The 21,092-nt window shown below is 45.2% G+C and overlaps 1 protein-coding gene and 1 long non-coding RNA gene across 2 annotated transcripts; one reads left to right on the forward strand and one right to left on the reverse strand.

The window, feature by feature from the left end:
• Positions 1–1,223: 1,223 nt before the first annotated feature.
• Stip1 (stress-induced phosphoprotein 1) lies at positions 1,224–20,237 on the reverse strand. Its single transcript, NM_138911.4, has 14 exons — positions 20,164–20,237; positions 15,690–15,899; positions 14,644–14,785; positions 14,348–14,489; positions 12,592–12,760; positions 8,543–8,669; positions 8,344–8,446; positions 8,108–8,228; positions 6,036–6,132; positions 5,153–5,277; positions 2,830–2,866; positions 2,585–2,688; positions 2,216–2,388; positions 1,224–1,693 (listed from the first exon to the last, which is right to left on the reverse strand). Exons 1-14 carry the CDS (start codon positions 20,170–20,172, stop codon positions 1,621–1,623), a joined length of 1,632 nt encoding a protein of 543 aa, NP_620266.1. The 5' UTR covers positions 20,173–20,237; the 3' UTR covers positions 1,224–1,620.
• On the forward strand, positions 8,669–12,969 carry LOC120099981 (uncharacterized). Its single transcript, XR_005499566.2, has 2 exons — positions 8,669–9,357; positions 11,381–12,969. It is a non-coding gene; the product is annotated as an uncharacterized LOC120099981 (long non-coding RNA).
• Positions 20,238–21,092: the final 855 nt, after the last annotated feature.

The following is a 21,092-nucleotide window of genomic DNA, read 5'->3' on the forward strand; positions in this document are numbered from 1 at the left end:
GTTGTGAGCCACCATGTGGTTGCTGGGAATTGAACTCAGGACCTCTGGAAGAGCAGTTGGGTGCTCTTAACCGCTAAGCCATCTCTCCAGCCCTTAAAAAATATTTTTAATAATTTTAATATGAATTTAATATCAGTGTGATGCAGGCCATCCAAAAGGATATGTTCTTTTCCCCTATATCCATACTCATAAGAGAACAAAAGTGAAATAAAACTTAAAATAGAATTTATCCTTCAGTCACATACTCTGGGAGAGCTTTATCTAATTCCACAGACAATCAGGTTTTTTCTTTTTATTGGATATTTCTTTACATTTCAAATGTTAGTCCCTTTCCTGATTTCTTGTCCATAAACCCCATCACATCCCTCTTCCCCCTTCTTCTATGAGGGTGTTCTTCCACCCAACCCTTCCGCCTCCCTGCCCTGACATTCCCCTACACTGGGAGATCCAGCCTTGACAGGACCAAGGGCTTCTCCCATTGGTGCCCAATGAGCCTATCTTCTGCTACATATGGCTTTTTCCTCTTTGAGACAGGGATTCTGTATAGCCAGGGCTGTCCTAGAACGTATTCTACAGATCACAATGGTCTTGAACTCAGAGATCTGCCTGCTGTGCCTGAGTGCTGGGATTAAGGGTGTGTGCCATCCTCTACCCGCAAGGCAAAGCTTTCTAAGTGTGAGTAAAGGAGGCTGCTTTGAGGAGTCCTGGAGGGTGAGGTAGGGGGTGGGGCAGGAAGTCAGTTTCAGCAAATGCAGGACATAGTACAGCCTGATGCTGGCCTCAGCATCTAGCTAGCCCAGGAAGCAGTCTTTTGGGAGCAAATGAGGAACTTCAGTGCTGGTCAGTGTGGGAGGAAGAAAGTGGTGTGGAGCTTAGGATTAGAGCAACAAGAGCTGTTGTCAATACTACTCTCTCAGGAGGCCTGCTTTCTGATCCACTTTAGGTCTAGGTTAGGTTTAGTGTTCGCTGCACCTAGCAGGTTTACTCTATGACTGTGCTGCACAGTACAGCACCAACAACACCCAAAGCTGATGAGCCTGCAGCTAGGTCATCAGTTGTTGAGCAACACTCCCACCTAGTGGCCACCCTGACAGAGCAAACAGCTCATTCTTCAGCCACCTTTCTTCCAGGACCATCATGAAAAGGCAGGCCATGCTCATCAGTGTTAGCTTCCAATTCAGCACTACTGTGTCTTAGGAGAAGAACGTCACTGGAGACCAAAACAACATATAACCACGCCTGACTGGCTTGTTTTATTGAGGGGGGACATGGGTAAGAACAAGTAAGACAGTTGGGACCTTAGGTTGGGAAGAATACCCTCCCCTCCCCGTATGCACCCACTGCCCCAAATAAAAAATAACCAACTATAGGGAAGCAGCTGAGACAGTGACGGGGAGGCTGGGAATGGGCAGGGAAGGATATTCGGAATTGGGGGCAGCAGTGAAAAGACCATGCGTGTGCTGGGAGGGCCCGAGGTGGCACTGGATGAGTCTGTCTTCCTTGTAGGCATGTATAAATATAAAGATAAGCCTTTCTTCTCCCCCCTCTGCCCAGTACTGCTTGCCACCGTCCCAGCTCGCCTTTCCTCATCGGCGAAGGGGAGAGGGGAAAAGCAAGTTATCACCGAATTGCGATCAGACCCACATCCATCAGCTTCTGGATCTTCTGTGCTATTACAGGATTCTTTAAGTGTCTAGGAGAAAAGATGTAGTTAACTGAAACTTGTTCTTAGAGAGCAGCTATCTCCATCCACCCAAGTTCCTTGGCTTGCAGAGCATTCTCAAAAGACCCTGTGCAGGCAAAGTCCTTTCACCAGGCAGGTCAGGGAGAACCTGCCTATCCTACTGTATGTCTGCATAGCTGAAAGCCTAGCAACAGAAGCTTAGGCTATCAGACTAACAGGAAAAGAAAGTCCATAGGCTCTCTGTACCACCAGTGCTTTCTGTTAAGACTGATACAATTTAGGGCTAAAGAAATGGCCCACTGGTTATTGATGGAGAGATGACTCAGAACACTTACTGCACTCACAGAGTGACTCTCAACCCTCTGTATATCTAGTTCTAGGGGGGTCTGACACCTTCTTCTGTCCTATTCAAGCACCAGGCACACATACATATACGTAGGCAAAATGCTCATGAATGTAACCTAAATCATACATTAAAAGAAAGACTGACAAAATTCCCTCTAACTTCCCCAGCATCCCCACTCAACTTACTCGCTCAGAGCTTGGGGGTCCTTTTGCATCTGCTCCAGGATGAGCCTCATGGCTGGGTCACTCATTATCTGCTGTACCTCAGGGTCAGCCATGGCCCGCCGTTTCACATCCTCAGGGCTATCATGTCTGTTGTACTGTGCCATCATACAGCGTTGGTAACCATCTGCTGCTTCCTACATTCCAGAAAAGACCAAGGGAGGTGGGAGTCAACACTGTTTGGCTCACTGAGTAACAGGCCCAAGACAAGAGATCATTGACAAAGGGAAAAAAAAGAGACAAGAAAAACTGAAACATTTGGGAAGAACATGAATGACCACAGGAAACACCCAAAGGAAAAACCAATGGCCTTGCGGGCCAATAGCAGCCCACCTTACAGCTGGAGTCCAGGTCTAATGCCTTCTGGTACACATCCATGGCTTTTGTATAGTCCTTCATGGCTTCCAGGGCAGCTGCTTTCCGTGTATAACCCTTGACTACAAACAGGATAGGTAAGGCACCAACTCAGTAGCTTCTGACTGAGACCCTCCCTTTCTGCCTACATGCTTTAAAGCCTTTAACCTTAATAATTTCTGGGGGCAAAATCAGGGCACAGGAGAAAAACAAAAATCACTTACTGAAGGTTGGCTCTAGCTGGATGCACTCTTCACAGTCCTAGAAAGGAAAAAAGTAATCAGGTTCTTTTCTCTCCAAGGTGCACAGCAGCCAGCTACTATGCCTTGACTCTGCTGTTCCTGTCAAATCCAGGCCCCTGGGTTCCTGGAGAGCAACTTAAAAGGAGAAAGATGGGCAAGAACAGCAGAAAGGATAGCTCCAGATAGATAACCAGCTCCTCGAAGCTGGTGCTATGGTCAACATGAATAGGTAGGACACTTCTACCTGAAAGCAAGCTACACTCACTGCCTTAAGAATTATGTTCCAAAGCCTTACACACTTTGGACAAGCAGAAAAATTGAAACAAACCATCTCTGAGTTCCAGATCAGCTAGGATTCCATTAGACTCTTAACTCGAAAAAGAAGACAGACAGCAAAGAACTGCTATATTCACAAATTGGTGCCTAGTCCAATTGTTAGCAGAGAGGCTGCCTCTGGCCCAGATGGGAGTGAATGCAGAAACTTGCATCCCAACCTGGGAGAGCTCAGGTTGGAAGACTCTATTGTCTTCCCTCTTGGAGCTTGAGGAAGCCCATGCAAGAGGGGAGGAATTGTAGAAGCCACAGGGGCTGAAGATACCAGGAGATGCCAGAGGAATTAGCTAAGCACAGCTCATGAGGGCTCAAATTAACTGAAGTGGTAATCACAGAGCCTGCATGGGTCACATTAGGTCCTCTGCATATGTGATGGTTGGTGGTTTGGTGTTTTGGGAGTCTGCTTCTCTTGCCTGCTCCTGGGACCCTTTTTCTCCTATTGGGTTGCCTTGCCCAGCCTTGATGTAAGGGTCTGTGCCCGGCTCTTATTCTCTTGTTGTGCCATGTTTGGTGGATATCCTTGGGAAACTTATTCTTTTCTGTGGGGAGTTAATGGGGATGGGGGGACGAGACTGGGAGAAGAGGGAAGAGAAACTACTGTTGAGATATATTATATGAGAGAATAATAAATTAAAAACTAAAGAAAAAGCTTGGTGGTGATAATGCATGCCTTTAGTCCCAGAACTTGAGAGACAGTACTATGCAGAGAAACCCCATTTCAGAAAAAAAACAAAACATAACAAAGAAACAACAACAGATATTGTAAGAATGTGCTTTTGTTTTAATCCCAGGTATGGGATGTGGGGCTGCTTCGGAACCATCCTCAGCAGCTGACTATGATTTGCCTCACGTTCTAACAAAGGTGTGGTTGGTTTTTTTTTTTTTTCCTATTCTCTCTTTCGGAGCTGGGGACCGAACCCAGAGCCTTGCGCTTGCTAGGCAAGCGCTCTACCACTGAGCCAAATCCCCAACCCCCAAAGGTGTGGTTTTATCAGCGCAGATGGTTTCTACGATTGTGTGATGTTTGGAATTCTGGGAACTTTTCAGAGAGTATAGGTAATATAAACGCTGGGGTCCCCAATAGCTGGGGGGTGGGGGGTGGTAGTTGTTCAGGGTGGTTGGATAGGGTTTGTTAGCAGTCATGCTAAAGAAACAGAAGGAAAGAAATTAGATTCAGGAATCTCTCTTTTCTCCTCTCTGTCCTTTCTACCCTATCTGGTGATGGGGGTGAAATGGTGGGGATGATGATAAAGGGTGGGAAAACGAATCCATAAAGTAGCAAAGACCAGCTACAATGTTACTTTCAGGCTACACCCCAAAGACTATGGTAGCAAAAGTAAAACTTGAAGCCAAGCAGGATGCCACATTTCTAATTTCAGTAGAGAGGCAAGGTGAGAGTTCAAATCTGAAGCTAGCCTGGGCTTATACTAGTGAGACCTTGCAAAAAAAAAAAAGGGGGACTAGACATGGCTTAGCAGTTAAGAATATCTATTGCTCTTACAAGGACCTGAGTTTAATTCCCAGCAACCAGTTGTTAACTTGCAGCCACCCATAACTTATTTTAGGGGAGCCAATTCCCTCTTCTGACCTCTGAGGACAGGAAGTTACATATCTGGCACAAATATATACAGTGCAGGCAAAATACATTAAAAAAGTAAATAAATAAAGGAAGAAAAACACTAAAAACAGGAAGGAAAAAGTCCCAGGAGATTTATAGACCGCACAGGAGCCATATAGGTTTATATAAATTCAACCACTGACTTTTAAGGACTGGGGGGTGGGGGTAGGGGGTAGTCAGGCAGACACAGGCCTCTAACTTCTCACAAACACTACTACTGTCAACTTAGAATCTTAGTAAGAACATCAACCTGCTGAGAAAAGGAAAAGAAAAAGAGGTTTGGCTCCCTGCAAAAGGCTTATAGTAACTCCAGATCTCACCTCAAGTAACCCCAGCAGAACTCCCAGGCCTCACCTTGAGTGCCAGCTGAAACTCCAGGAGCTTGGTGTAGCAGGCGGCTCGGTTGCTGTATAGTTTGGCATCTCTTGGGTTCCTTTTAATGGCTTCTGTATAGTGCTTCATGGCCTGGGGGTAGTCCCCTAGATAGTTACATAAAAATGGCTTCCATTAGCTCAGCTGGCTTGGAACTGCAGCTGCTCAGGCTGCAGCCCTATCTCAGTCTCAAGAGCATTAAGACTGCCGCATGAACTACCCTGTCTAGCTAGCTAGGAAGGATTTGCTTCTTCTATTTTGTTTATTTGGCTTGAGACAGGTTTCTTCTGTGTAGATCAAGCTAGCCTCAAACTTGGTGTGGGCTACCACCACCCAGCTGTTTCTGTGTCTGTGCCTAGGGGTTCCGGAACCCCAGTGATCTGCCTTTCTTAGTCTCCCAATTGTTGGATTTACATACATGCACACCCCCCCCCCCACCAGGGGCTTATGTACAGCTTACCTAATATAGTTGATGTATTAAGATTCAACCCCAATTATCTCTCTCTCTCTCTCTCTCTCTCTCTCTCTCTCACACACACACACACACACACACACACACACACACACAGGTTTTTTTGTCTCACAGTACCATCAACTGGCCTGAACTCTTTTTTTTTGTCGACAAGCCTGGAGAACTGCCTCTGGGGTTCCTGCTTCATCCAGAGTACTAGGATTAAAAATGCAAGCACCCCCTCCCAAAATTGGCAGAGTGGTAGTAGTAGTCCATGTCTTTAATCCCAACACTCAGGAGGCAGAGGCAGATGGATTTGAGTTCCAAGATAGTAAGGGCTACACAGAGAAACCCTGTCTTGAAAAATTCCCCATGAGCCACAATGCTCAGCAAAAAGAAAACTTGTGCTGGTACCTTTCTGGAAGCACTCATTGCCCTTATTCTTTTCCTCCAAAGCCAAATCAGGGTTGATATAAGCCAGTCGCTCTTGTTCCTTCAGAATTTTCTCTGCCTAAACAAACAAACAACAAAAATTATTATTAGCATAGTAATTTAAACATCTAAACACTGACTAGACTGAAAGGCCAAATTAGAATTAAAACCAAATTCTTTTTACATTTATTTGTGTGTGTATATACACTTATACACTCAGTGCCTCTGTGGAGATCAGAAACAACCTAAGTTGGTTCTCTTTAAGTTCCCTAGAACATGAGTTCTATGGATTGAACTCAGGTTGTCAGGCCTGGTGGCAAGCACACTAATCTGCTTTGCCCTTTGGGTGGCCCCTAATTATGACGGTGAGTTTCAGAGTTCTAGGGAAAGATTTTCATCTCATTCTTGGGCTGTTATCCAGTGGGGCACATAGGTACCATAAAAAGTATACTTTAAAAACATTTCTCCTTATCAAGGAACACTGTTAAAACAGAGTATTACTTGCATATATTTGATGCAAAGCCATGCCATACTTAGGTTGGATATGTAGCTTAGGGGGTAGAGTTGCCTTTTAACCAGTACTGTAAAACTCTGTTGTGGTAGCCTATACCTGTGATCTCAGCTGTCACAAGATAGAGAGATGTAGGCGAAGTATAAGGAGTTAAAGGTCATGGGAGGCCAACTTAGGCTTTGCAGCTTTGTCTACACTGTGGCATGTATCCAGTCCCAAACAAATAAGCATATAAAATGTAAAAACAAACAGAGCAACCCTATGACAGTAAACATAGCACAATATTTTTGGAGAGTTAGTGGGGGACTGGCTGGGATCCTTCACTATGCTACCCAGGCTGGTTCTGAACAATACTCCAGAGTCTTGTATTCCAGAGTAGCTCAAAATACAGTCATGTGCTGAGCCTGACAAACCATTTTGTGAAATTACCCTCTGTGGTGGCTTGAATAAGAACAGCCCCAACAAGTCTCATTTGAATGTTTAGTTGTAGGGTTGGGGGTGGGAGAATATATGAGCTATGGAACTGCTAATGAAGTGTGTAACTATGGGTGAACTTTGAGGTTTCAAAAGTCCATGCCAAGGGGCTAGGGATTTAGCTCAGTGGTAGAGCGCTTACCTAGGAAGCGCAAGGCCCTGGGTTCGGTCCACAGCTCTGAAAAAAAAGAACCACAAAAAAAAAAAACAAAAAAACAAAAAAACAAAACCACAAAAGTCCATGCCAAGACCGTTTGTCTATCTACAGATCTGGATGTAGCTCTCAGCTACTACTCCACTGCCTTTGTGCCTGCCACCATCTTCCACACAATGATAAGGAACTTAAACCTCTGAAACTGCTAGCAAGTCCCTCAGTTAAATGCTTTCGCTTTCGCTTGCTGGATATGCCTTTAATCCCAGTGCTTGGGAGGGAGAGACAGGCAGATCTCTGTGAATTAAGGCCAGCCTTAATTCTACAAATAGTCTACAGGATAGCCAGGTGGTTATACAAACAAATAGCAACCACCAACCAACTCCCCTTCCCCCCACCCCCCAAAAAAGAAAGAAAATTTCTCTTGCTTTGGTCAGCAAAGAAAGAAAGAAAAGAAAAAAGGAAAAAAAGAGAGAGAAAAGTTGCCTTGGTCATGTTGTCTCTTCATAGCAAGAGGAGTGAGCGCAAGATACTCCACTACATTATTTATTATAAATGGTACAACTCTGGCTACCAAAATAATGAGACTGGGCGTCATGGTTCAAGTCTATAATCCCAGCATTCAGATAGATGGATTATTCTGAGTTCCAGGCTACCCTGGTCTATACAGACTTTCAGGGAAGCCAGGGCTACATAACAGAGAGACCATGTAAACAATCCTTTTAAAAGCAGAAGAAGAAAAAATAGTTTAACAATATTAGAACCGTACTAATAGGCACAGAACATTTCCTACATGATATTACCAAGCAATAGGGCTAGAATCATTTAAATAGCATGCAAGCAAAAACACCAACACATTTTTAAAAAAAAAAAGGCACACAACAGACACAATAGCAGCTCTGTTCTTTTCAGACGCACCTGCTGGCACTTCTTGAGCACATCTGGGGTTCGGTGCTCTGCCAGAGACTTGTTGTAGAAATGGATAGCATCCTTGTACCTTTCTTCTTTGAAATAGGAATTGCCAATTCGAGCATAAGCTCTGAAGACAAGAAAGGGGAAAAGGAAGAGTCAGAAACAAGGTCAACGCTCAAAGAAAATACAAACTGATTATAAACAGGGTTTCAGGCCTCGACATGGTGGGTTCAGTGGCATACTTGGCGATCTGACGGTAGTCCTCTCGGTTCTCTCTGCCTACTTCAATGGCCTTCTCACAGAGCTCCCGGCATTTGTTGTAGTCGCCCTTCTCAAAGTGCACAGCTGTCATGAAGGGTGAGACAGTCAAGACAAGACAGTCCTTGTTTCTTCCCTCAAGAGTGCCTAACAGCCCTCTTGCTCCTGGTTTCTAAGCCTCACCTGCTTGATTAGTTATGTAAGTCATATTGGTAGGGTCCAGCTCCTTGGCCTTGTCATAATGCTTCAGGGCCTTGTCAAAATCTTTCTTCTTGTAGGCATCATTTCCCAGCTCCTTTTCTTTCAGAGCCTATGGGGTTGGAGAAGGTGAGTGTTTAACATCACTACCGAATGGCAGCCAACAGCAGCAAAAGCATGCTCTGTCACAGGTATCGATTAGCACATGCTACCAACATTACACCAGGAAGTAAGTTCTCCCTCAAAAAGGCCTTTGTCCACTAGGCAGAGTCAAATGAGTGTGGACTCAAGTGTACTTTATCTTCACTCCCAGACCCTGACTCCTTTTCCCATCTACTCTCTTGGATCTTTACCAGGCAGCAGAAGGCTTCTCTGAGAAGGAAATCCTCTCAACTCAAAGCAACTAAAGAAGATGGTATTAATTGGTGGCAGGTTTTTATGAGAGGCAGCCACAAGCTGGCTGTTGTGCCTATCTAGAGATCTTAGCTGTTAGGGAACAGCAGACACAGTAAGAGGATCAGAAAGGGCCAAAGGAACAGCAGGAATCTTCAGAATCACTCTCTCCTCCCACACAGAGGCCTTTTTCCAGCTGAGACACCCTGAGCAACAACACTCACCCATTTCAGAGTACTAAATTTGGGAACAATCTGCTGTTCCTGACTATGAGAGGGGAACACAACTCTTCAGGCACATGTCTCCTGCACTGGAAGAGCGTTACCAAGTGGACACCCACCTGAAACCACATCCCATCAGGAGGCTTGCCTTGGACTGATGCAGACACCATGTCCTGATCACAGCAGGTACTACTACCCCTCACAATTCTATCTGCTCTACTCTGTATCCATTTTCACTGCTGAAGCACTCTGATATTCCAGCATTACTAGGAAATGGCTTGTAAAGAGCATCATTCTCAAACACACACTTATAAACAAAACACAAGGTCTCCCTGTACAACAGACTTCTTCTACCTCACAATCCTCCTGTAGCCACAGGAATTCCTTCTGCTGTATCTTATATTTAAAAAAAAAAAAGTTTCTGGGGGCTGGAAAACTGGATCAGCAATTAAGAAAGCACTTTTACTCTTGCAGAGGACCCAAGTTCAGTTCTTAGCACCCAATTGTGGTTCACAACTGTTCATTGTTAACTCCAGTCCTAGAGGATCCGACACCTTCCTGTGACTTCTATGGGCACTGACATTCATGTGGGGCAGATATATATATGCAAAAAAAACACTCATACACTTAAAACTTTTTGGGAGGTGAGCGTGGGTGTGTATTCAAGACTGGGTTTCTCGGGGTTGGGGATTTAGCTCAGCGGTAGAGCGCTTGCCTAGCGAGCGCAAGGCCCTGGGTTCGGTCCCCAGCTGGGGGGGGGGGGGGGGGGGGGGGAGACGACACACGGGACAGGACGGGACGGGACGGGACTGGGTTTCTCAGTGCAGTGTAGTCCAGGCTGGCCTCAACCTCAAGTGATCTACCTGTCTCTGGAATTAAAGGCATGCCCTACCACTGCCCCCCCCCCCCCAAAAAAAAAAAGTTGTTGCTACAAAAATTTTTTTTCTTTTTGGTTCTTTTTTTCGGAGCTGGGGACCGAACCCAGGGCCTTGCGCTTCCTAGGTAAGCGCTCTACCACTGAGCTAAATCCCCAGCCCCTCTTTTTTTTTTTTTTTTTGGTTCTTTTTTTTTCAGGAATTGGGGACCGAACCCAGGGCCTTGCGCTTCCTAGGCCAGAGCTCTAACCACTGAGCTAAATCCCCAACCCCAAAAATTTCTTTTTCTTTGTTGCTGTTTATTTTGGTTCTAGGAGACTCGGTTTCTCTAGCCCTGGTTGTCTTGGAACTCGCTCTGTAGAACAGAATAGCCTCAAATTCAGAGATCTGCCTGCCTCTGCCCCCCAAATGCTGGGAGTAAAGGTGTGCACCACTGCCTAGAGGAGTTTGAGGCCAGTATGATCTATAGAAAAGTTCTAGGACACCTAGGTCTATACAAAGAAACACTATCGAAAATCAAACAAACTTACTTTAACTTTTTATTTTTTTTAACTTTTAATTTTTTTATTTGTTAGGTGATTGAAAATCTTCCAGAGAACCAGGGTTCAATTTCCAGCTCACAGGTTTCTATACAAGACATACATGCAGGGGTTGGGGATTTAGCTCAGTGGTAGAGCGCTTGCCTAGGAAGCGCAAGGCCCTGGGTTCGGTCCCCAGCTCCGAAAAAAAAAAAAAGAACCAAAAAAAAAAAAAAAAAAGAATCTTTATACTTGTTTGGGCTGGAGAGATGGCTCAGCGGTTAAGAGCACTGACTGCTCTTCCAGAGGTCCTGAGTTCAAATCCCAGCAACCACATGGTGGCTCACAACCATCTGTAATGAGATCTGATGCCCTCTTCTGGTGTGTCTGAACAGCTACAGTGTGCTCATATATAATAAATAAATAAATCTTTAAAAAAAAAAAAAAAAAAAAAAAGACATACATGCAAGCAAAACACCAATGCAGATATTTAAAAAAAAAAATCTTTTTATGTGTCTGAGTGTTTTACATGCACATGTCTGATGCCCATATAGGACAGAACAGGGTGTGTCATTCCCTGTATCTGGAGTTAACAATACATCACCAAATGGGTGCTGGGAATCAGAACTAGGTACTCTGGAAGAACCGTTGGTATTCTTCTAATCTCCACCTAACAGTTGTGAAATATCCAGGTCTCTCCTAGGGCGCAGATCTCAATGATAGAAATCAGGATGTTAAGCTTGGCAGCAAATGCCTTTTCCTACTGAGCCATCTCACCGACCCTCTGATGTATTTTAACCATTTTTTTTCTTTCAGGCACAATTTCACTATTGTCCAAGCAGGTCTCAAAACACCTGTGGCTCAGGTGACCTCTGTTCTCAGTCCCTCAACAGTAGCAAGCTCAGCACATACCGAGTGCTCAAAATGGACTAGAGAGTCGGTCGGTCATTGGCAAAGTGCTCACCTAGCAGGCGCAGGGATCAGAATTCATTCCTCAGAATTCATGTAAATAAAGAATTAAACCATAGATAGCAGCCCTGGAGAGCTGGCTCAGCAGTTAAACACTAATAGCTGACCCACAATGATGTCTTAAAACCACCTATAACCCCAGATCCAAAGATCTGACACCCTCTTTTAGCCTCCATGGGCACTAGGCATGAATATGGTAGTTTGAAAAGGTATGACCCCATGGATTCCTGTGCTTAAATGCCTGGCATAGGGATTGGCACTATTAAGAGGTGTGGCCTTGTTAGAAGTGTGTCACTGCGGTGGTGGGGCTTTGAGGTCTTAAATGCCCAAGCTCTGCCCAGTGTGAGACACCCTGTCTCCTCCTGGCTGCCTTCAGATCAAGATATCGAACTGTTGGCTCTTCCTGCACCATGTCTGCCTGAATGATGTCATGCCTCCTGCTCTCATAATGGACTAAACCTCTGAAACTGTAGGCGAGCCCCAATTAAATGCTTGACTTTTATAAGACCTGCCTAGGTCATGATGTCTCTTCACAGCAATGGAAACACAAACTAAGATAAATGTGGTACATAGACATACATGGGGACAAAACACTCATTAAGTAAAAATAAAGCTCAGTATCTGGGAGGCAGAAACAGATCTCTGAGTTTAAGGCCACCCTGTTCTATAGTAAGACCCTATCTCAACACTAACAACCAACCAAACAAAACACAAAAACTTACTACAGCAGTTGAGAGGAGAATCATCCTAAGTTTAAAGCCAGCCTGAGATGCAGAATAAAACGGTTTCTTCAAGTGTCAAACCCAGAGCTCCAAGCATTCCAGGCAGACATTCCAAAAATTGAGTTATACCCCTAGATTAAAACCATTTCTCGGGGCTGGGGATTTAGCTCAGTGGTAGAGTGCTTACCTAGGAAGCGCAAGGTTCGGTCCCCAGCTCCGAAAAAAAAAAAAAAAACCATTTCTCAGCTACAGTCTGCAGACATACCCATTTAACATTTATTTCTAATAGGTTTGGCAGTAGGTAAATGTGTGATAATTTAGGAGAAAAAACAAGACCTGTTTCTTATTCTCTGGAAGATCTTCTTCCATTGGTTCTGGCTTGGCCTCCTTTTTAGGAGGGGGTGGAGGTGGGGGTGTTGCTGCCTCTTCCTCTTCATCCATACTGCCCAGATCAACTCCAAGGAGGACACTGAGAGTAGTCATGACCCGGGGATCTTGGAGTTTCCTAGATTGATCAAAAGAAAGGGCTCTACAGTTAAGAAGGCATGCTGTTCTTTTCAGAGACTCAAGTTCTGATCCTAACACTCATGCTTGGCAACTCCCAACCTCCTGAAACTCTAGCTCAAGGAGATCCAACAACTCTGGTCTCCTTAGGCACCCAAACTCACATGCACATTCCCACATAGACAAGCACATATAACTTAAAAACAAAAATTTCAAGCTAGGAATGTTAGCAAGTATCTTTACTACTAGCACTTCAGTGGCAGGCAGATCCCTGAGTTCATGGATGGCCAGGGCCGACTACACAGAGAAACCATCTCAGAACAAATAAAAGTTAAAATAAGTAAGTAAATAAAGTATTTTCAGAGAGAAATGAAGGCTTGGAGAGATGCTTCAAAAAATTAAGGTGGGCTAAAGAGATGGCTCATGAGTTAAGAGCACTGATTGCTCTTCCAAAGGTCCTGAGTTCAATTCCCAGCAGCCACATGGCTCACAACCATCTGTAATGGGTTCTGATGCCCTCTTTTGTTGTGTCTGAAGACAGCTACAGGTACTCACATATATAAAATAAATCTTAAAAAACAAACAAACAAACAAACAAACAACCCAAAAACTCAGAACTCAGGAATTCCTGGGACTCTATCATAAAGGCCAGGGTTCAGATCCCAGCAACCATATCGGGTAGCTCACGAATGCTGTAACTCTTAAGATAGGGAAAACAAAACAAACAAAACCACACAAACAAAACAAATCAAAAAACAAGCATTTAAAAAAAAGCCAGCCAAGTCAGCTGTGATGGTGCATCCCTTCATTTTGGCACTTAAAAGAGGCAGAGGGGGTAGGGGATTTAGCTCAGTGGTAGAGCGCTTAGGCCCTGGGTTTGGTCCTCGCTCCGAGAAAAAAAAAAAAAAAAAAAAAGAGGCAGAGGCAGGTGGATCTTTGTTCTGAGTTTGAGGTTGGCCTGATGTAGTGAGTTCCAGAACAACCAGGGTAATAAAGGAAAACTCTCAAAAATCAACAAAAAGCAAGAAACTCATCCAAGTAGCTGGAATTTGAGATGTGTACTATACCAAGGCTGGCGTCTACAACTGCTCCTTACCTGTGCACTTATTAACAGATTTCTGTAAGTAGAAGATGATCCTTACCTACCAACAGGATTAAAGCTCGGAGAGAGAACATTTGCCCAGCATGGGCAAGGGCCAGGGTTTGATCCTCACAGTTACAAAAATAAGCAAAGCTAGAACTCCAGGAAAGGCAGAGTTAGAAGTAACATTTCTGAGTGTTTTGCTATTACAAGCTACCCAACATTTTTTAAAAAGATGTAATTATTTATTTTACGCATGAGTACACTGTTGCTGTCTTCAGACACACCAGAAGAGGACATCAGATTCCATTACAGATGGTTGTGAGCCATCATGTGGTTGCTGGGAATTGAACTCAGGACCTCTGGAAGAGTAGTCAGTGCTCTTAACCGCTGAGCCATCTCTCCAGTCCCTGACATTTTTTTTTAAATTAATACAAATTACAAAACCTGTCCTACTCAGTGTTCCATATCAGAGAGCTTCTGTTAGTTCCTGTTGCCTCTACTTACGTGCCCAGGTCTGAAGGCTTGTTCTGTAGTTGCTCTATGAGTTCCCTGTAGGTGGGGTCACTGAGCAGTGTCCTTGTCCTGGGATCATTCTCTAACTTCTGGTACAGATTAGGCAAGTTGAAAGGATTCATAAATTTCCTCTCTGTCCAAATGAAAGTACATTAGTATGAAATGTTAATTTCAGTCTCTACGATATCAAACATACCCCGCCTACCACCTATGTTCACTTTGGGGAGGACAGCATTGTTTTAAAAATTAATCCCATTACATAAAAGAAAATGCGAGTGAGTACCCACCTGCCAACCTGGCCTCCATGTTCTGCAAGCCTTCCTTAAGCTGTAGATTATTGGCTTCATGTTTTAAACCTTCTTCATAGGTTCGTTTGGCTTCTTCAAACCGGTTTAGGAACTCAAGGGCTGCTGCTTTTCTTGAATAACCCTGAACAGCCCCAAAATTATAGTAAATAGTGGTCATGCAGAAGTAAATTCAGATCAACTCAAAGAGTTTATTAGGGTTTTGTTTTTAATACATTTAATGCATAAGGGTGTTCTTTCTGCATGTGTATCTGTGCAACATGTATGCCTAGTGCCTACAAAGACCAGAAGACAGCACTGGGTTCCCTGAGACTGGAAGACAGTTGTCATCCACCACGTAGATGCTGAAAATTATGCCCAGGTCCTCTGGAAGAGCTACCAGTGACGTAAAAATGGAGTCATCTCACCAGCCCTTCCTTTTTTCCTAAGATTGGGTCTCATGTAGCTGTGGGTGGTCTCAAATTCCACCTGTCTCTACTTTCCAAATGTTGGGACTAAAGGCATATGCTACTCTGGTTGGCCCTCCTGCCATGTACTTTTTAGACCCAAATGATACTCACATGAAGGCCAACCAGCAAATAGGGAAAGGATACAACACCAACGCTGATACTAAAAGAATCCAGACAAGGGGTTGGGGATTTAGCTCAGTGGTAGAGCGCTTGCCTAGCAAGCGCAAGGCCCTGGGTTCGGTCCCCAGCTCCAAAAAAAGAAAGAAAGAAAAAAAAAAAAAAAAGAATCCAGACAAAGGTGCATAAATCTCCATGCAACCCATGGCTATAAGCTGTCAGCTTACTTAGCAATGTTTCATTTCTTATCTGTACAACTAATAAAACCTGTTTTATAATTGATAACAAACTTGGAGAATTAAGTGTTTCCTTCAAGGGGTACCTTCAGAGAGGGTGGACAGATAGGTCTTAAGGAGCAACCTAGAGCCAACTAGACAGGTCAGGAGGGCCTGCTAATTGGGAACGACAGACAAGAATCAAAGTTCTTAGGAAAACTGTACAGAGTGTAACTCTTCTACTTACCTTGCCCCAGTCAGGCTTCAGGTCAACAGTCTTGCAACCGTCCTCATACGCCTTCTGGTAGTCTCCTTTCTTGGCATAGGCTGCAGAGCGATTGCTATAGAGCACATGGTTCTGAGGATCTAGTTTAATTGCCTCAGAGTAGCACTGTAAGGCATCATCAATGTTCCCAGCACTCAGGGCCTTATTGCCCTTCTCCTTTAGCTCATTCACCTGAGGAGGGAAAAGTATACAGCCTCACTCTATAGAACTGAATTCTCCTCCCTAGGTGTAGATATTCTTATTCTTCGTAAGTATCAAGTTGGCCACTACTGATCAAAAAGAGAAAAATACGGGCTGGAGAGATGGCTCAGCGGTTAAGAGCACCCGACTGCTCTTCCAGAGGTCATGAGCTCAATTCCCAGCAACCACATGGTGGCTCACAACCATCTGTAAAGAGATCCGATTCTCTCTTCTGGTGTATCTGAAGACAGCTACAGTGTACTTATATATAATAAATGAATAAAAAAAAAAAAAAAAAAAGAGAAAAATACTATTCCATCCATGTTGTCCTATACCTCTGAAAACTAGCAGGGAAACAAAGCGGAGGCATCAAGACTTCTTTGTCCTCCACTGGCAGAGAATTCAGCCCCTCCAGTGCAAACTGGCTACTTTGAAAAGCAAATTCACTTGTCAAAGATCTGAATCATAGTAGCTGGAGATGGCTCAGTGGTTAAGATGACTGCTCTTCCAGGAGACCTGGGTTCAATTCCTAGCACCCACATAGCTGCTCATGCCTATCTGTAACTCCAATTTCAGGGCTTCTGATACCCTCATACAGATATACATGCATGCAGGCAAAAGACCAACGAACACAAAACTAAAAAACAAACAAATAAATAAAATCTGAGTGTAGGAAGAGCTGAGCATGCTCAGATACATGACTGAGCAGACACATGTGGCACACACACATACACACTCCCAGGACTTAGAAGGCTCAGGCTGAAGGAATCTGAGTTCTAGGCTATACAGAAACCACTCTCTCAAAAAAAACCTCAAGATGGGGCCTGATAAAACACCTAGGCCTGACAATCTAAGTTTAATACCTGGGGAGTAATGGATGAAAACAAACCAATCAATCCCACCAAGTTGTCCTCTAAAGGCCAGCCATATGTGCACATCTACATGCACACATCACGTATACACATGCTCTAGAAGCTTCAGAATAAGAGGATCCTGTTCCTCTATGTTCATTACAGCTCTACTGCTATTTCCCATTATTAGCAAGAGCTGAAAAGGACTTACTGTGCAACCTTTAAGGGTTGAGCTAGTCTCCGCCAAGTTCCTGCCATGTTTTACTATTACTCTATCAGGAAGAAGATGAAGACAAATATCATCCAATCCCAGTCTCTCCATTTCCAAGGAGCTTCATAAAGTGAATGAGACTTTGCTTAAGCAGAGTGCTGACTTTCCCCAAAGTCACCACAAAGCCACACCCCTAGCCTTTCCCTCCACTTAACCTGCGTTGGGACAGGGTCTCAGGTTAACTTCAAAGGCTAGCCTTGAACATGAGATCTTCCTGTTCTAGTTTCCCACTAGTTGAGATTAGAGGTCTAATGCTTTTCTCTTCATTATCTGTGTATGTGTGTATAAAGGGTTTTTCTTAGCCATGTTGACCTACAGAAGGTCAAGAACTTCACACTGCAAAGCAGTGGTAGCCTACGCCTTGGGAGGCAGAAGCAGGCAATCTCTGAGTTGCAGGCCAACCTGAGTTTCAGGATACCCAGGGCTACACAGAAATTTAAAAAAAAAATCTCAGAAAACAACAACAACAACAACAAAAAACTGCATATATAAGCTAGCTATGGGGAAAAAAAAAAAAAACAGCTTCACAGCACACCACCACTGACTTTCCAAGACAGGGTTTCTGTGTAGCCCTGGCTGTCCTCGTACTCAGGGATCTGCCAGCTTCCACTTCCGCCTCCCTCCCAAGTACTCAGATTAAAACTACCACAGGCTAGCAGCTCTCTTTTAAAGCCAAGCAAAGAGTAAACACTAGTGGAGTAGGATGTATACTTATGTCACTGGGATGTAACTCACTTGAAGCACCAGGCTGGATACCAGCACCAAGCACAGTGACATACACCTATTATTATTTCAGGACTTATAAAGTGGAAGCAGGAGAATAAGGAGGTCATCTCTTGGCTATATATATTAAATGTGAGGCCAGCAAGACCAAACCACTGAGTCAAACTGTACTGAAATTATTACAGCACCTATTATGAAACTATTATCTACTTATGATTGACAAGACTGACACAGAATTTTTCTTTCAGATGCTTTTAGAATCCCAAGGCACACCAATCAGAAATTTCCATTGGTCTGGGTTTGCTCTGTAACTCCAACACTTAGAAGCAGGGACCCTGTTCTCAGGGAAGGAGGATGACGGGCAAGAAGTAAAGGAAAGACATGAAACTGCCAAATGCCATTCCTTTACAGGAAGGCCAAGGGAGAAAAAGAGCACACAGTACACAAATAAAAACTCATCTGTGTTTGCAGTCAGGGTCTCTTTACTGATAGCTGATCTTGTAACTCCACTATGTAGACAAAGCTGTAGATCTGTTTGCCTCTGCTTTCCAAGTGTTGGTATTAAAGACCTGTGCTACCACACCGGGCATTAAAAATGTTTTGGGTTTTTGGTTTGGTTTTTTTTTTTTTTTTTTTTTTTTTGGAGTTGGGGATCAAACCCAGGGCCTTAAGCGCTCTACCACTGAGCCAAATCCCCAACCCCTTGGTTTTTTTTTGAGACAGGGCCTCATACGAAACTCTGGCTGTCCGGTTACTTACTCAGAGATCAGTCTGCCTCTTCCTCAGGAGTGCTAAACTTCACTGCATGCACAACCATGCCTAGCAAAAATAAATCTTAAAAATGTAAACTAGGGGCTGGGGATTTAGCTCAGTGGTAGAGCACTTACCTAGGAAGCGCAAGGCCCTGGGTTCGGTCCCCAGCTCCGAAAAAAAGAACCAAAAAAAAAAAAAAAAAAAAAAATGTAAACTACAAGTCACTGTAGGAGTTACCTGAAAGAGTTCTTTCAATGTACAATTTTCAATATTCAAATTTATTTGTGTGTCAGCTAGTGCACAGGGCAGAAGTTGGAGTCAGGGTTTCTTCCTCTAATGCTCTCCACCTTACTGAGATAGGATCTCTCAAAGAACCTGGAGCTCACAGACTAAGATCCTCCAGTCTCCCCTCCTCCCTACGTTTTAGTGGGTACTAAGAATCTGAACTCAAGTCTTCATTCTTACACGTCCTTACCAACTGAACCATCTCTAAGCCCAACACTGAAATCTTATTTTGCAGTCCTGGGCTCAGCCATTCACTTACTTTACTATCTACATGAACACTTGTACAATGGCTGGCAGGATTTTTTTTTCCCCTGAGGAGGTTGGGGAGGATGGCTGTGGTAGACCATAGTTCTGAATTCTCCAGGCCCTGGGTTTGATCCCTAGCACCACACACTAAATAAATGAATGAATGATAAAGGAAAACAACTAACTCCTTTTTGTTTTAACAGAGCAAGGTGCTGCTTATTCCAAAAAGCGTTTCTCTTGTCTGTACTGCAGCCTACCTATCTCAGTTACAACTTAATTACTCCAAGGGTACAAAAAAGTTAATTAACCTCTCATTTAGTCTTACTAACAAGCAGAGAGGCCCCGTGGTCCCTCACAGTGGCTCTTCCAGAACAAAAGGTTTCACTTTATCCATCACAGTAAAAGTAGTAAGCTGTGCTCTTTTTTTCTGTGTTTGGCTGAATCACAACGGTTCAATGACAGCTTCCAAGGTAACAAAACCTCTCCAGGCCTCACAGATGCAGGCCACTGTGGCCTGAGCTAAGTCACCAAGGTAAGGACAGCAGGTTTGCCTCTGTGCCCCAGATGCTGAGCGGAAGAGGCAGGCAGGGACTTCTAGCTCCTCACTATCGGCTCCCAACTGTCTAAAATCACTAAATCCTGTGTTATTGGGAACGGAATTTCCAAGGGTCAGATCCTCAGTCACCCTACAGTCACCAAGAAAAAAGGGGGGAGGGGCGACATATGTATCTGGAGCCTCAGGGAGACTCGATGACACTATCCGCGCCCGCCTTCTGTGCACAGTCGCGCGGGCCCCTTTCCCGGGCGCAAAGAGATGCCGTGTACCCCGAAGGCTGCCGAGGTGATCGGTCACCGGATCCCTCCAAGTTTGCAGCGGCCGGCCGGGGCCTCCCCGCGCTGAGGCAGCCCCGCACCCAGAAGCCTCGGGGCCTGGCCGCGGCCAGGCCTGTTCCCGCTCCACTCGGCGGGTCGCGGGGGCGACTGGCGCTCGCCATTCTCCCTTCACACGCCTGACCGCGGCCCTCACGCCCGCGCCTCGGCCGCGTGGCCAGGCCCCCGACCACTTGCTTCTCCTCGCCAACAGGCCTGCGTTGCCCCGGAGCCCCGGCCGCCCCTCCCCCTTCACCTGCTCCATAGCCTGGCCCGGAACCCCGTTGAATCGAATTCGTCCGCTCCGCGTTCCCAACCGCACGCGCCGCCTTCTGGAACCTACTAGAAGCTGCCGGGACCCCCAGGTTACCGCCCCTTCCTCGCCTGCTCACTGGTTGAGCCGTCCAGGAGGCTCTGTGCGCCTCTACTATTGGATTAAAGTCCAGTCAATCATCATAACTTCTCTTTCATTGGTTTTCTGTGGGTCTTCTCTTTAGCCCTGCCTCCTCTGCACCTCGGAATTGGACGATCCGAGACGAGCCCCGCCCATTTCGGGGCTGGGCTAACTGAGGGAGAACCGGTCCTTGACGACACGGATTGGTTGCTGAGTCCGTCAATTATAGCTGACCTGGCCGCGCCCATTGGTCCTGTTCTTTCTGGAAATTTCCACAACTCTCATTGGGCTGAAGGCCTCCTAGACGGAACCGCCTTTCAGAGAAGAAATTCAATTGGGTGGATGGGTGGGGAGAAATTGGTCATACTTGGCGCTGATTGGTTTAGGCCGCTGCCCTGTAAGGGTGCTCGGCTGGTGGTTCCTGGGAGTCGAGCATCTGGCCGGGTGTCGCTGAGGCTTTTAACTGCAGCGATATAAACTGTTCTCCGGTGTTGGCCCGCGCTTCCTTACATCGCGTCTGTTAGGCCCGGAATATTCCCAAAATGTTGCGGGCCACAGCGGGCCTTTGCTGAATTTTTCCAAAATGCTGCGGGCCAGGACAGGCCTCCGCTTTCCCGGCCGTGTCCCGGCTGACCTGCCACTTGTCCTTAGTGGAGCTACACTCTCTGAACTCAGTTGCAAGCTTTGATCACCGTGGCCTGCCAGCAGAAATGCTACATTGGTTACAGGCTTAGCGTGTAGTTTATGAAACAACAGAGACTGATCAGGGGTCTGGACAGGGCTTGGATGAG

The sequence above is a fragment of the Rattus norvegicus genome, chromosome 1, assembly GCF_036323735.1.
Source record: "Rattus norvegicus strain BN/NHsdMcwi chromosome 1, GRCr8, whole genome shotgun sequence".
Lineage (NCBI taxonomy): Eukaryota > Metazoa > Chordata > Mammalia > Rodentia > Muridae > Rattus > Rattus norvegicus.